Source organism: Diadema antillarum, unplaced genomic scaffold (assembly GCF_040938485.1).
Source record: "Diadema antillarum isolate AM-2024a unplaced genomic scaffold, OU_Dant_1.0 seq00000651_RagTag, whole genome shotgun sequence".
Lineage (NCBI taxonomy): Eukaryota > Metazoa > Echinodermata > Echinoidea > Diadematoida > Diadematidae > Diadema > Diadema antillarum.
In genome coordinates this window covers 1,090,636-1,107,835 of record NW_027271564.1, presented here as the reverse complement: position 1 = coordinate 1,107,835, position 17,200 = coordinate 1,090,636, and the positions used below count along the sequence as shown (strand labels likewise).

The following is a 17,200-nucleotide window of genomic DNA, read 5'->3' as shown; positions in this document are numbered from 1 at the left end:
GAACGACCCAAGTCCATCACACAAAATGGCCTCCCCACAATTAATGCAAATGTTAATTGTCATAGTAATATAATGTTCTAGATACAATGTTGCCTCCCCATCACACTTAAATAGAATATTATTGGACAAATAAAAAAAAATGAAGTTTTTTTAAGTTTACTCGAAATGGTCGTCCGTGGACTTGGATCGTTCTTATATTCAGATACTCACTTGGATTTACAAATAATTATCATAACAGTGATTTTATTTTGTGCATTTTTCATTTCATCTTATTGTTTCTGTATGGCACAATACAATCAACTCTGATCACCTTCAATAATAAATAGGTTCTTCATAATAATTCATGGCTGATTTTGCACATGACATGAAAGCAAATCATTGTGACAAAGAACGGAGACATAATGATAATAATAAAAAGAAAAGTCAAGGTACCATACAGGAGGATCCCCAGTAAGCCGAGCTTAATATTTGGGGCCTCATGCACAAATAGATAAATAAACAGTTTCAACCAACTATCGGCTTACTTAATTACAACAAAAACAAACTAGTTTTACACAGCCAAACAGTTACACAACAAAACATACAAGGACATGTACACAGGTGATGCTAAGAAAGAAAAACAAAGAAGAAGGGGCAGCGATAATGAAAGATGGTAGGAAAGAACAGGAGAGAGAGAAATAGAAAGACTCCTCGTTCACTGTGCAATAATACACTGTACAAATACAACACTATTGCAGGTGCATTCACCCTGTTGACCAGGTAGCGGCTGGGTGAAGCAACGTACAGACCAGTTACTTACATCTGTACATGAAAATAGAGAAAACATTCCATGGCACACCTACAACAGAAGGCAGGGTATAACATAGAATGAAGGTGCTTCAAGTAACAAAAAAAAAAGTCACGTTCTGGATATGTAAATTAAATCACTGATATTTAGCAACAAGCATATGTTTAACAAATCTTTTAAAGGAACCAATCGAGCGAAATGCACGGGACTGAAATGGTAAATAATTCCATAAGTCTTGGCCGGTGTGCCAAATTGATCTTTTAGCTAAACAAGTTCTGGGATTTATACGATGAATATTGGAAGCATTTCTTGTAGGGTAGGAGTGAATTTGTTTATTGAGTTTGAAAATATTCATGAAATAAAGAACACTGAGTATTGTAGCGAAACATGAAGGTAGCACTCTGTAAAAAATTTATGTCATCAATTTTCAGAATGTTATGCTTTGGAAATATTAGGTCTGCGTGAGCTCTATAATAAGTCCCAGCACAAGTACGCATGGCTTTCCTTTGGAGCAAAAATATTGAATTTGTACTACTGTATGAAGTTGACCAGACAATGTTGCAATAATTCATATATGGCAAAACGAGTAAGTTATACAATACAAAAAGAGTTTCCACCGGAAGATGGTGTTACAGTATACAAATCTGTAGAAAGTCATTTAAATATATACGGTCATTTCTCACCTAAAGTTTGAACATTGCTTACATTTCAAAGTCATATTCATTCCATTGCAGCATCACAATATAACTATTCACCATTATAGGCCTACCAACGACTATGTCATAAATTATGTCTTGGACCATTCTTTCCCTTTTTTTTTCTGTGTCCACGTGAAAGTGCCGCCGGTCTATACAATTTACGATATAAAGATTTGTCTGACGATATTATCATATTCTGAAGAAATGAAATCGCATTTCTCAGTTATTGGCGCCTCATAAGGACCCTGTATTATTATCATTATTATCCTACATATTGGTTTAGTAGCATAACATTGTATCGATGGTTAAAACTAAAGCATCATTGCAACCAAAGTCAACGAGAGAGCAGAAAATTGAAAATTTCTTGCATCACACAAATTTGTTCTTTATTAGTGTGGTTCATGCAATCAGCATTTTCGATACAAAGCTATACCGAGACAATTAGAGGAAAAGGCATTAAGTGAAATAATAGAATTTACGCGTTCTTATTTCGACTTGCACAAATTCAGTTCTTGACATGCATGCTTAACTGGGATTAGCAAGAGTTCAAAATGTTAATTGCTCTAATTTTGCAAACAGACCAGTGATAACTGTGAAGGAGTTATTTTAGGCAACTTTCAGTCTTTTTTGCAAGTCAGGTTCAATGCTCATGGTTGATGAAAGCTGATTACAAACAATGTGAGATGCACATCCAAAAGATTTCGTTACCTAGACTGGTTTTGGGCCGGCCTCGGTAAAGGGCAGTTTCTTCAGATATTTATAGAAATGCATAGAATCACAAGAAATTGCAGGACATTTCGTTTGATGATAATTATCCACGTATACATACTGACATCATAATCATCAAAATAATTTCCTTATACTTCAGGACAATAACTGAAGTGATAGGGAATATACATGTCAAAACACAACATTTCACAAAGCATAATTCATTATGAAATTTACAGTTGTCACTACATGTATCATTAAATAAATTTTGATAAACACGTTATCATCATTCGACGAAGGACTTTTGCCATTCCTCCATGCAGTAAAAAGATTAGGAGAGTCCGACCACCACTTAAAGCACTAATTTCGCCGCCGCGCGGGGTCTAGGGCACTGTCTTATCAAAAGATAAAATCGATTATATATTTCCTTAACATACCACCAATGCTGCCGTAGACTTATGATAGAAATTAACTATATTATCAATCGTCATAAAACAGGGCTCAGGTCTTAACTTTACCTGCCCCTTTTACATGATCTCTTCTTCAAAGAACAGACAAACAGATGTAACTTAATTTAAATCAATATAAGAATGAATGGAAGAATGAATAAGAAGATGAAATGATATCATTTAATCTATCTTTTTTCCCTCTTTCATAATTTCTCAGGAGTTCTAGCCTCATCTCTATTTGTTCTCTTACTAGGACTCAAGTTGTTTCGGAGTCAAACACATTGACAAAGAATAGTAGCATACAAATGAAATAAATAAATACATGCACGAATGTATGAATGAATAATATAATTAAATATAATAGGTGAAGAATACGTTTTGCATTTCTGTCTTCTATCTCTCACATGTGGCATTCGTTCCACAGCTAATAACGTATGTCTTAAATGTTTATAAGCTTGGAGTTGAATGTGTTTGTATTATTGAATACTAGTATAAGATTCATTCATTATCCAAAATAACTAATTTCTGAGCTTGTAATTTCCAGAAGAAAAGCCGATCAATTTGCAGGCCATTCCAGATTCTTACCGCGATTAAAGTTTTAGTAAGACATACATACAGCCCGTAGACAAAGCCATTGTTGCAGAAAGAGGAAAACAACGGTTTACTTGTCAACCATTTTTGTACTATATGCACAAGGATGTACGTAAGTGTATATGCGTGGAAGGAGGGGGTCGGGTTGAAAGTAACAGGAAACCAGAAGAGTGGTCTCTATGCCAGGATGCCTTCACATGACCAACGGCAAGTGGTCTTTTATACACGACAACAGTATAGGTTCAACTATACACAAATATCAGCGGCATACTGGAAGAACCTTTACTTCAAACCAGCTGTACAGTGGGAACGCCTTTAAAGGCGCAGATTTGCACCTTTCTCGTCTGAAAGGTCCGACGACCCTACGTGCTCCCATCTTCCTCACATCTTTGAGGAATGGTGTCTTCTTCAACATCGGCCACTTCAACTTCCGTGGAGTAACCAGATTCCTTCTTATTCTCATCATTATCTGTCATCCCGTCTCCTACTTCTCCGTTTGTCATTGGTATTTGCTCTGGGAGGGAGTGACAAAAGATAGATACACATGGACATTAAGAGACATTATCATACTATACTGCCTTTGAATAACACTTTAAACATGTTGACTTTGAACAATCTATATAAATCTTTTGAACTTACTTATCATTTTCTTCGCAGTATCACAACATATAGACTCCCTGTTATTTTGAATCAGCTCATAAAATTAAAACACAACACTATGAGATATTTTTCCAAAAGTATTTATATCACTCTGGGTCAACTGTATGCCACAAATAAAAAATAAAATAAAAGCAAAATAAAAACAAAAAGTCTACTATTACGTCAAGCTCCTCAGCTTGGGTTCCTCGTAAATTTGAATGATTACATACATTGAGAAAATTTCTCAGTCATCATTCTCAATTTTGCCACTTTCCACATGTAATGTTGATATTTGAGATTGAAAACTGAATAAAGGAATAATAATAATAACAATTATGATATGCTAATCATCATTATTATCATTATTATTATTATTATTAGTATTATCATTATTATTATTATATTTAATCTCTTTGCCCGCTCCCTTAAAAGAGTGACGCAGACGGATCAAAAAACACTAGTCATGACATATTATTGTGTCAGCTGTAAGTACGATGCGTCCCATCAATATCGACATGAACCTCATATGTATAGTTGGGTGGATGTATCAAAATGACAGAATAGGAACGCAATTGTGAGAACTCTAAACTATCAGTTAGACTCTCGCAAATCTGAACGTCTGCATATCTCCAGAGCAACAAATTCTGCTGTTTGAAGTCATACTGGTCAAATGATAAAAAATGACTGTCATGTCAACGCCCTCTCTTTCTCACTGTAGACCTACCCTGAAGAGGAGGTAAAGTCGCTCATATGAAGAGGCTTACTTCGACAAACAGTGGTCATGTGAATGACCGGTAAGTGGTTAGTTGGCAGTCTGAAGCTGGAGAGGATACATTAGGTATGTTATTGGATAAATCCATTATTATTACTATTAAAGTGATTCTTTTTCACAACGTTTCAAACTTACCACCATTACAAGTGGACGAAATGGTCAAATCAGGTGTATGAGTGGGTAACAAACTCGTTGTGTATTCGTTGACTTCTTCTTGCGAGATTCCCCTCTCTTCTCTTTTTTAAGAAGAAAACAACAACAAAATGAGATCATAAACATTCGTGCAAAATTGCGTCTTTGTTTTTTCCCTTCACTGACTCATTTGGAAAAGGTTCATTTGAATTTTCAATCAGATGAATGATTTGAGGCACTACGTATGAAGGCATTTTTCAATCTAAGGATGAACAGGGTAAATGATCACTTATTACCATTACCGTTAAAATCGCGTTACCAATTACCATAACTTACAGAAAGCGTACAAACAAAATGAAAAAAAGCAAAGATGAGTGAAGGAATTGAAAAAGGAGTGATCATAGTTAGAAAACTCTTTGAGTAAGACCTTAAGACCATTTACAGAATTGTTGTATATAGAAAAGATATAAGGTCTACCTTGTCAATGCAATTTAGTTACAAATTGTTATAGTCTAAATTGGGTTTCCTCCTTTTGTCTTCTTTGCCATTTACTTTAATAAGTCAATGTTGAGACTTGCAGATTTAACATTGCGGTAGGATTTTTACATGTCTTTATATCATCATATTTATCCATTGATAATTAGGATCTTCTTTTTGATAAATCAATATTCTATCATTGCAATTATAATTGAGTATATAAATATAAGAACGACCCAAGTCCGTGGAAGACCATTTCGAGTAAGCTAAAAAAAAAAAAAAAAAAAAAAATCATATCTTTCTTACTTCTCCAATAATATTCTATTTGACTGTGATGGGAAGGCAACATTGATACAAATGAGAACATAAGTATTACGACAATTGACATTTACATTAAATTGTGGAGAGGCCATTTTGTGTGGTGGACTTGGGTCGTTCTTTGATTCATATACATGATTTTCTGCTATAGAGATGAGAGAAGGATGAGAGAGGGCGCTATTATATGAATGTAAGAATGACCTAAGTCCTTCATTCTTACATTAAAGGTCCTATTTACCTTTGGGAGCAGTGATTTAAAAGAATGATCAAGATATCACATTTGATGAATATTTGTAGGTCAGTTGTATCACAAAACATCGTACCATAAAATTTTCGCAATAAAGCCTAAAATTTAAGGAGATATAACTATTTTTCTTAATAAAACCATAACTGTATACGGTTTTAGTCTGGAAACGTTTTTATTATAACTATTGTTCACATGTTTATATTTAACAATACTTAACTTCGATTACACTAGTTGACATTTTTACATGGGTTGTTTCTATCTCTAACTCACATTTTACGACTATTTTGAAGCACTAATGCTGGGTCTTTGTATCTTCTGCAAATGGTAAATTATGCCTTTAATATAAGATTTAACTCGTTCATTTCAGGCACTTCCGGGGGTAATTAGGATTTATCATTTATACACAAGATGAGTCCATGCTTGAGCTTCAATTTCTCATGTCAAACTGAATTTGGCCAAAAATTGGACTTGTGTTGTTCTTATATTCATGTCTTCACTTGATATTATGTGTTCTTGTTATCGTGTTCATGTGGTCGACATTGTGGCACATTGTTAAAGGACAAGTTCACCTTCATGTGGGTTGAGTGAATGAAGCAATATTAGTAGAACACATCAGTCAGAGTTTGAGCAAAATCGGACTATCCTTCAAAAGTTATGAATTTTTGAAGTTTCTGCTCAGTCACGGCTGGATGAAAAGACTACTACAGCTTCTGATGTCACATGAGTACAACGATAACAAGAAAGAATAAAGAAAATTCAACATATTTCCATTTTTCTCGCATACTAAAAGAACACTCGACTTCTCTCTTTCAGGAGGCAGGGGGAATAATATTATTACTCTTAACATACGTCAGTAACAAGTCGAAGAAATGTGTACTTTATTCAAAAAGTAAAGTTTGTGAAATTCTCTTTTTATTTTCCTTATATAGTTGCACGCATGTGACATCATACACTGTAGTAGTCTTCTCTTCCAGCAGTGACTGCGCAGGTACTTAAAATATTCGTACTTTTGAACGAATTGTCCAATTTTCCTCAAACTTTCACTGATGACATGTGTTCTACTACTATTGTTGCATTCTCTCAATCCTTATGTATATGAAGTACAGTTCTGGTTGAGACCTAATTTCAGGTTTCTAACATTTTAAGGTAAGATAATGAAAAATCTCACATGAAATATGAAAGAGCATGCAATTTTATGAGGAATTCAACGTTTATTTGATAAAAATTGGTTTTGAAATGGCTGAGATATCCAAAAAAGAACGATTCTAATAAAGTGTGGGACCCACACTTTGTAACGATCGCTTTGTTTTACTTTGTTTTTGGATGTTTCAGTTATTCCAAACCCGATTTTCATCAAATAAACTTTGAATTCCTCTTAAAATGGTATGCTCTGTGCTATATCATAAGTGTTTTCTTGGTATCTTGCAAAAATTCGAAAGCCTATTTCTTATCTCAACCAAAACTGTACTATCCCTTTGAGTAAAGTTTTTTTCTTTTTTGTGTGTGTGTGTGTGTGTGTTTTGTCAGATAAGACCCCTGAAAAAGAGGCTGTGATGAGGAATTTACAGGCTATTCAGACCATCATTAACCTTTTCACGGCAGATTTTCCTTTTTCGTGACAAGGTCTTGATATTATGATATATATATATATATATATATATATATATATATATATATATATATATATAATCATGAGCAGTTCATCAACGATGTAATGAAGGTTCAACGTACTCATGTCGCTCTCCTTCCTCTCGACTGAATGTATCACTGCCTCTTTGTTCTCCTTCAATCCTGGAAAATTGCTCTGATTAGAAAATCAAAACAGCGAAGAGAAAGCAAGTAATGTGTATTAATTTGTTAAAGTATCATTTGCATCTTGCTACAGCACGATCATGTAATTTCTGAGCGTAAAGACCCATCATCGAATAAATCCCGTTATCAATTCCTCAAATCCTTTAGAATAACGTGCAAAAATAATTGTTACATATGTCAATATTTCATTTAGTAAATGCAGGTGTATCTTTTTTATGTAACTTTTAGCCAATACATGTTGTAGACTCTCGATTTTACATTCGCTGATAAGTTGGCGTAATATTATAAAATACAACATAATGCAGCGCGTATATCGCATAATCCGTGTAAAGTCGGAGATCACGAAATAAAGGAAATTGCGCTTACTTTGCCAATATAACCTTTGCCTGTTTGCATTTCTTGTAATTCTTTGTAATATATCTTCCTTTTGATGAAAGTAAAACTAAATTTACTACGTATACATTTTGAGGTTATTATGTAATGAATCTGTATCATCTTCCCAACATATCTATAAGGCCTTCGTGGTGAAAGATCACAAATATGTAATTTATAATACTATGTAAATATATGACAGTACATAAAAATTGAACACAAATATTAGTATAAATTGATTACATACATAACGGTATAAATTTTATAGAGACCATCAAAGGCACATGAGAGGTATTTCTTTCTTCCTCATCTAAGTGGAGTTTCTTATATTGTTTAAGTATGAATGTTGTAAACCTACATTAACGTGATCGAGGCATAAAGTAGATAATTATATTTACTTACACAATAAATACCTATTACTGATTATTGAACCATGCCCATGCTCGATATCGATAGAATTATGATTCATTATACACTTTGCTGTAAACACAATAAACGTATTATGAGCTTTTAGATATATCTGTAAACGTATCTTTAGTATTACCACAGAGCGATAATTATTAAACGATGAACCCTTTCAAAATGGAATAAACACTATACATAAAGCATGAGTCTGATTATAGTCTCTTTTCAAGTCTTTTCATAGTCTTCACTTCAAGAGTGATTATTTATCATTCTTTTTGCATCCAACTTGGACGACATAATATTACAATGACCATTGTATCAGGCAATCATTGAGGAATCAGTTTCTTTGACTAGACTTATAACTTATTTTTTCAATCTCCACAGAATTCGCTGCCAACGAATTTAGCGACGTTCGCTTGCTCTAGTCTGAGGAAACCAACGCGGGTAATCTTAAAGGAGGTTTGGGGAACGGCTCACCAGAATAAGAATAACTTATTCATATCTGCATGTTGGCCGAAATTTAGTATATAAGAATGGATGCAGAATGGTACCAACTTGCAGATGCATGCACGGATGACAGGACAGGAGTAATATTTGTACGATGTGCTGTCTCATTGCAGAGCGTCACATTGACGAAAACAAAACACAAACAAAAAATTACGGAATTTGTCCTTTTGTGGCGTCATTTACTTTAAAAAAAAAATAAAATTAGCTGTGTCGTGAAACTTATGACTGTTTCTCATATTAAAATCGCGATTAGATCACAAGTGATCTTTTTTTTTTTCAATTACGTAAATTTCCTTCAAGTTGATAAAATAAAAGAATCCATTCGTGACCCTGCATAAACAAAACCAACAAAAAAGTCGCCAGACATGGATTTTCAGCTGAGGGCAGATTCTAAGAGAGCAGACTCATAACTCAATTTAAATGGACTCCTCTAACCTATGTAAATACTAGAAAGAAAGCACACACTTTTGAAAAAAGTAAACTGAGAAAAGAGGCCCTCAAGTACAGTGTCTTCTAAAGCTCTTAATCTTTACCATTCCGTTTTGGCTGTGCAATGAAAGGAACAAAACGCACAACGTTAACCACAGGAAAAACAACAACGAAGGGACTATCAGATGAAGCTGAAATTGTGCATGTTCTATTAACACATTCCGTCCATGATTAAAGCACACTTTCAAAGCAGAATAGTTACCATTTTAAAAAGTCATTAAAATTGAAAGTGACGAGTGTGTAAAGGATTTCAAGAAATGAAATAGAGACTTTAAGACATACTTGATGATTTTATTTTCCCCAAAAATGGGTTGTCCAAAAAATCTTGAAAAGAGGTTTTTCCATTAATGTTATGAATCTTAAATCTAAGAATAACAAAGAAAAAGGAAAGCTCTTTCAGAAAATATGAAAAACTTAAGATTGACCAAGTTGAAACATTTCACTTTTTTTAGTCCTTACGTGAAATCAAGTGGTGCGACTTTTTGTTCGTTTTGTGATCCACGCTCACATTTAGCTTCGACAAGCATTGTATTATTGTATGAGTATCCTTAAACTCAATGTTACATTACTATTTGTTTCCTGTTCTTTTTTTTGGAAATTACGAATTAACATGAATTGCTATGTTCATACAATAACAGTTCGATATAGACAGTTTGACAAATAAACGATCCTATACGTTCTGTAAAGAATGTTGATAAAATGTAACTTGCCATTCACATTGCGTCGTCGTTTCCTGGCATAATAACAAAAACAGAATGTCAGGACCCCAAGCAGATAAAATCCTGCAGCACTTAAGATCAAGGGTGACGCTATCACTGCTGCAAAGAAAATGAGATTTTTCAGTGGCATTATCGAAGAACAAATATATACTAAAGATTAAAAAAAAAATGACTGTAATATACCATTTACAAGAGACAAAAATGATAGCGGTCATTAACAAGTGGAGTCATAACAGATATCTTTTTCAAGTTTTCAGTTCTTAGAATTACAAGTGTTGAATATTATTAGACACTTGCTTACACATTTTTTCGACATTGGATAATTTTTGAAAGGTTTTACGTCCCACTTGCCGTCGTTACGGAGGAATAACATAGACAACAGATATCTTTAAAGAGAACAAAACGGGACGTTTCTACCAGGCAACAGTACAATACCAAATAATATGAATACAAGAGAACTTATTTCACTTCTGTGCGGAGACCAGCTCCCTGTAAAATGCCAAGACAATACACATTCGACACAGTTGGACTACACATTGGAGATAAGAATATGCATGTGTTACAGTATCAGTTATATATTTGAAGTTCATGATCTAGACGCACCTACCCATCCCGCGCCAAAATTCGAATAATTACGCCATTGCTATATCGAAAACTCGGAGGTTTCACATACACTATAATGTTATTCTTTAACCATGTTGTAGGCTATCCATTTCGTCTCTGAATATACACATAGGAATAGTCTTCTCACTTACCATGCTTTGGGGGAGCTACAGACGAATGTAGGGTGGTCTTCATTGGAAGGCTTGTTGAAGGATTTCCCTTGGAAATGGCTGAAATTCAAGACGGGAAAAGAAAGAAGAAAGTATGTTATTCATCATTTCAAAAGCCTGATTTTGATGCTAGATTTTCTCACTCCTCTCATCAACACTGAGAGGTATCTTTCTCACTGTATTGAAAACAAGGCCCAACAACAGTATTGAAATGAAACTGGCAGAATATTCAGTACTCCAACAAAAAAGAAAGAAAGATAGGATCTATAAGAATTATTTCATACTTAAAGTAATTCCCTATATTACCACTCCCCCCAAAAAGAAATTGATAGTAAAACCCCGTCAAGTTTGAAATATATAAAGAGAAAGAATGGGATTTATATATCAAACTCTCCATTGTTTTTTTTTTCTTTTTTGCAACCTATGTGGAAATTGCCCACCTCCTTGATTGAAAAAACAACTACAACAACAATAGCAACATGGGTACAATGGTGGAGGATGACCAAAAAAAAAGGCATTCAAATCACCGACGAAACTTGTATCGAATATTCTAGTCAGATGCCATATTGAATGAAGACCTGTATGACAAATGACAGTTGGAATGCATAGACGCAATAATCCAAAGACAGCGCTGGAGATGGATTGGTTGAACACGTAATCATACCAAGACAACATTCTTATACTGGTCTCCAGAAGGGAGGACGAAGAGGGGGAGAGCCAAAAACACATGCGTCATGCCAATGGAGAGAGACAAGTGATAAGGAACCAAATCACATCTTGTATGGGAAGACTACCTGCCTGGAAATGGACAGAGCAGAATGGATGACGGTTTTTTTTTTTTTTTTTTTTTTTGCTGCCCTACTTGACTATGGCATAATTGGTAGCAAGTAAGTAGGTAAGTAAGTAAGAAATATCAACATTGATTAAAAAAAAGCCACCATACTAATTATAGTGAAAACAATACTGAGAATAATTCGGATAATCAAGGTAGTATGATAGAATCAGTAATGTTCACCACGTGAAATGACAAGAGAACAAAATTCAGAAAAGTGGGTATCCCTTGAAAGCGAGCTAGAGGAGTAAAAGTGAATTGAAGGAGACTGACCTTTAGATCCTGACAGAAGTCATAAGTCAGACAAAAGGACAAACACAGGAACCAAATATTCATCTTTATCATTACTCTTTCTATTCGTGTCAACTATAGTGTCCCACCAAACATTACCATAGAGGGCGATACACCGCGTCGCAAGGATTTAAACATGGGGGGGGGGGGGGATCGAGACTTTTGGATCTAGCAATGGCAGGATTTTGCGCCATCTCTCGACCTGTGGCAGAACGGAACTACATGGAAGCCCTACTGTTTACAGTTAGCAACCAGAGTACCATGCACCATTGGCTTATCATACACCACGCCACATTCTCATAGACTATGAGCTACACCAGTAACAATGAGAAAAAAAGAGACAAGTCTACATGTAGGCAGCTGCAGAAATCAAATCAGTTGTGCAATATGCAGCTGCAGAAATCAAATCAGGTGTGCAATAGGCGTGATCAACAAGAGGGAACCGACACAAAAGATTAGCTGAGACATATTGGGCAAAGTTGAAAGGGCAAAACATGAAATCCGAGAGGAGATCCGGACACGAAAGGAAGAGAATGTAAGGTGAAATCAATCAGGGAACAGACATGGTTGGTTGGTTGGTTGGTATTTGGCGATTGTACGAATCAAGACACTTCTCTATTAGGACATTTGTGTGGGCGAAATATTAAGTGTCTCTTTTCTTCTACTGGTACTATCACACCAATTTTAAGTAGCGATAAATGTTATAGATCGAAGTATAATGTATTATTATCATGTCAATGATGTACAGTGCGTATCAAAAAAACGAAACAAGATTTGATTTCAAATTTGTGAAGATTGTGTTAATTTTACACCAAAGTGAGTAGCAACATCTTAAGGCCACTTATCTCTTCTTTACAACGATATCTTATTCATTCTTACACGGTCATGGATGGCTGAGTAATCATTCTTTTTGGACAATGGGTCAAATTGGACTTGGGACCAAGTTCATGTACTGCAAGAATCAATGCACCTTATTAGAAATTAACTAAACAAATGGAATAATGAAATTAATGTTAATGAAATTAATGATCGCAATTAATAAAATTGATGAAATTAATGATCGCAACGTACAATTGTCTTCTTTCGGATACTAGTATCTCCTTTTAACATAACATTCCATGCCCCTCAACATGGCCACCATTCCTTTTCAAACAGGGATTAGCTCTCTTTTCTTCATCTCACGCACAGCCCTGCGGATCATTGAGGCTTGGACTCATCAGTGATTCTTTGTCTCAAAGTTGCAATGTCAGGTGAAGGGGTAATGAACACTTTGCTCTTGAGATAACCCCAAAGAAAGAGGTCACAAGTCAGATCCGGAGATCGTGCTGGCCTCTCCACATCATGATAGAAGCCAATCACCCAATTTCCAAATACCTCAGCCAATCTGTTTCTTACTGCAACTAGTCGATGGGCTGGTGCGCCATCCTGTGCCCATCATAGGCATCTGAACACACCCCTTTTTTTTTGCACAGAAAAGTTTTCCTTTAATTCAGGAATCACATTTTCATTTAAATTTGTAAGTATCCATTTCGGTTTATGTTGTTCTCAAAGAAAAAGGGCCCTAGGAGCAAACCGTTTCCACAAAGTCCAGCCCAATCATTCAGCTTTTCTCTTCGAAAATCGACGTCATAGTTAAATGCAGAAACTGAAACTTGGTCCCAAGTCCAATTTGACCCAATGTCCAAAAAGAATGATTACTCAGCCATCCATGACCATAATATGGTCATGGATGGCTGAGTAATCATTCTTTTTAGACAAGCCACATATCTCTTCCTTCCAATGATATCTTATTTATTCTTATATTATAAGAATAAATAAGATATCATTGGAAGGAAGAGATATGTGGCTTTAAGATATTGCTACTCACATTGGTGTAAAGTTAACACAATCTTCACAAATTTGAAATTTAATCTTGTTGCGGTTTTTTTTTTTTTTTGATACGCACTGTATAAGGCAATGGAGACTTCAAGTTATTTTATTCTTCCACTGATTTGAGCATCCTAGTCATATCTGGGTCTATGATAAGGTGACAATATTATCAATATAATTGTTGCCGTCAAGATATATAATTTTTTTTTTACTTTTTTCACTTACACACACACACACACACACACACACACACACACACTTGTAAGGCCATGATATTATCTTCTCACTTACTTCCTATTATAGACCTATATACAGTGTCTTTGAACTCACTTCTTTATAATGAAAACAGCTGAAACGTTTAAACCATGACTACTCCCATGACTCAATTTGATGAAAACTCCATAATTCATTTTTTTTTACTTAACTCAATCAAAAATCAGGCTTAACATGTTGACGTTTTATTCAAACATTGTAGTGGAAATTGTTCCTGGTATTCATTTGTATTAGTTAGAATAAAGTAGCTATAAGGTAAAGGCAACTCAAGGCTGATATCGACTGCATGTAGAATTTTATCCTAAGTGCTAAGGGCAGTACTCGTATGACTAAATTTGCACAATCAATACTCAAGATGACCCATCAATTTTAAAACCTTGAGTTTTGTTACATAGAACACATTTCACTAAACCAAACAACAGCCAGTGATGTATTTCGCTTTCATTATTTTTCATGCTCTTTGAATGTATAGTGCATTAAGTTGCTCAATGTATACAACAATGAATTCATAGATAAAGGGAGAGGTACAATTAATGAAATGGTCAGAAAGCGGGAAAGGGACATGTTTCTAGGCTTGGCATGATCAAAATTGCTGCCTGATCCCAAATGAAAGCACCAACATTTATTTTTTTTTTAAATCTCGTATTTGACAATTGATATCGTGCTTGCTTGCATACATTAAAGATTAGCTGTAGACATATTGGGCAAAGTTGGAAGGGCAAAATATGACATCCGAGAGGAGATCCGGACACGAAAGAACGAGAATGTAAGGTGAAATCAATCTGGGAACAGACATGGTTGGTTGGTTGGTTGGTATTTGACGATTTGACAAAACAAGACACTACTCTATTAGGACATTTGTGTGTGCGAATTATTAAGTGTCTCTTTTCTTCTACTGGTACTATCACACCAATTTTAAGTAGCGATAAATGTTATAGATCGAAGTATAATGTATTATTATCATGTCAATGATGTATAAGCCAAAGGAGACTTCAAGTTATTTTATTCTTCCACTGATTTGAGCATCCTTGTCATATCTGGGTCTATGATAAGGTGACAATTATCAATTAATTGTTGCCGTCAATATCATTATGTCTTTTTTTTTACTTTTTTCACTTACACACACACACACACACGCACACACACACATGCACACACACACTTGTAAGGCCATGACATTATCTTCTCATTTACTTCCTATTATAGACCTATATACAGTGTCTTTCAACTCACTTCTTTATAGTGAAAACATCTGAAACGTTTAAATCATGACTACCTCCATGACTCAATTTGATGGAAACTCCATAATTCTATTCATTGATTCAACTCAATCAAAGATCAGGCTTAACATGTTGACTTTTATTCGAACATTGTGTTGGAAATTGTTCCTGGTATTCCTTTCTATTATTTAGAATAAAGCAGCTTTATTATATTTCTAAGGTAAAGGCAAGGCTGATATCGACTGCATGTAGAATTTTATCCTAAGTGCTAAGGGCAGTTAGGTATGACTAGATTTGCACAATCAAAACTCAAGATAACCCATCAATTTAAAAACCTTGAGTTTTGTTAAATAGAACACATTTCACTATACCAAACAACAGCCAGTGATATATTTCGCTTTCATTATTTTTCATGCTTTTTGAATGTATAGTGCATTAAAGGGGATGGCTAGTAACCGATCAGTGGGAATCAGTGGGAATGCTGAGGGATGATTGTTCCAATCCTTGTGGGATTCGATTAAGAGTACATTATATATCTACTGTTGTGTGAAAATTATTTGCTTCAGAACGGTCTCATATTCAAGTAATGTGCAGAATAATGCCCCGTCACTGACCAGGCACGCTATAACCTGGAAATCATTGAAGATTAGGTGTTTCTGTTCTCTCTTTAACTTAACATTTTCATAAAGTACATGTAACAAGTGATGTTAAAAAGGCAGCCGATCGCCATCCCTAATGGTACGTAAACTCCGAACGACCGAAGTGTGTGCATGCAATTGCGCAATGCCAGACTCGGTGCTATATCCATAAACATGTGGGACAATGCTACCACTGAGACAAGTGTGTGTGTGTGTGCGTGTGTGTGTACGCATCATACACAAACATTGTCACCGCGAGCTGCGGTGATTGGAGGAGAGAGGCCAGAAGACGCTGCGGCGTGTGTGTGTGTTTGTGTGTGCGTGTGTGTGTACGCATCATGCACAAATATTGTCACCGCGAGCTGCGGTGATTTGAGGAGAGAGGCCAGAAGACGCGTGGCTCTTTTGGCCTCTCTTCATGCGCATGCGCACTGAGAGTGGGCGTCCATTCGGAAGCTCTCGTGGCTCGCTGGGACAGCCATTTTGGGTTAGGAGATAAGCACAGGGAGCTGTCTTGTAGCCTACCGTATTTTCGCTGACCCATTGAGCCAGCGCTATTCTCATTCGGGAGTCACTACATTTGATACAGAATGGGGGAGGCAGCGTGTTGCGTTCGTCTCCGTGCCGCACAAACCACTCGCCACGACTGAGTGTCTTTAATAACACAGAACGACAGACTCATTTGGTATACAAAAAAAACACACCACATAATGCTAACACACATCACCATAGGCGCCCAAAATGGTTCACCACTGGCGAGCACACCCAAACACACACACACACACACACACACACACACACATCTGGTTTATCGAACTAATTCCATACCATATTCAAGATATATGTATATCTCGGAAAAATTAAGCAAACAGAATAATAGAAATTCCATGCTATTTGGTGTAAAGTACCTATACTACAAAGTTACAAAAATGTCAAAATCTCACATTGATTAACCGAGTATGGTGATATAGGTAAAAAAAAAAGGCAAGGGGATCTTTTATTCATACTTTCCCACAAGCTGATTTGTGAATAAATTGTAACACTCATGTCTTGGGGTATTTGACTTAGCGACAATATTCCGTGATTGAGTTTGTTTCTGTCTATGTCAGTATATACGAAATTTTTAAGGGGAATTGGAGAGAGAGAGAGAGAGAGAGAGAGGGAGAGAGTGGGCATGGGGAA

The 17,200-nt window shown here is 35.6% G+C and overlaps 1 protein-coding gene across 3 annotated transcripts in view; it reads right to left on the bottom strand.

The window, feature by feature from the left end:
* Nucleotides 1-915: 915 nt before the first annotated feature.
* LOC139736528 (uncharacterized) overlaps nucleotides 916-17,200 on the bottom strand; it is a 35,390-nt gene continuing 19,105 nt past the window's right edge. The window contains exons 4-8 of one of the 3 annotated variants that reach the window (XM_071647278.1): nucleotides 10,878-10,955; nucleotides 10,114-10,221; nucleotides 7,550-7,622; nucleotides 4,780-4,880; nucleotides 916-3,747 (exon numbers count right to left, since the gene is read on the bottom strand). In XM_071647278.1, coding sequence (XP_071503379.1) covers nucleotides 3,596-3,747; nucleotides 4,780-4,880; nucleotides 7,550-7,622; nucleotides 10,114-10,221; nucleotides 10,878-10,955 — 512 coding nt within the window. In that variant the 3' untranslated portion in view covers nucleotides 916-3,595. The remainder of the gene's footprint in view (nucleotides 3,748-4,779; nucleotides 4,881-7,549; nucleotides 7,623-10,113; nucleotides 10,222-10,877; nucleotides 10,956-17,200) is intronic. The other 2 variants (XM_071647279.1, XM_071647280.1) reach the window with 2 other exon arrangements.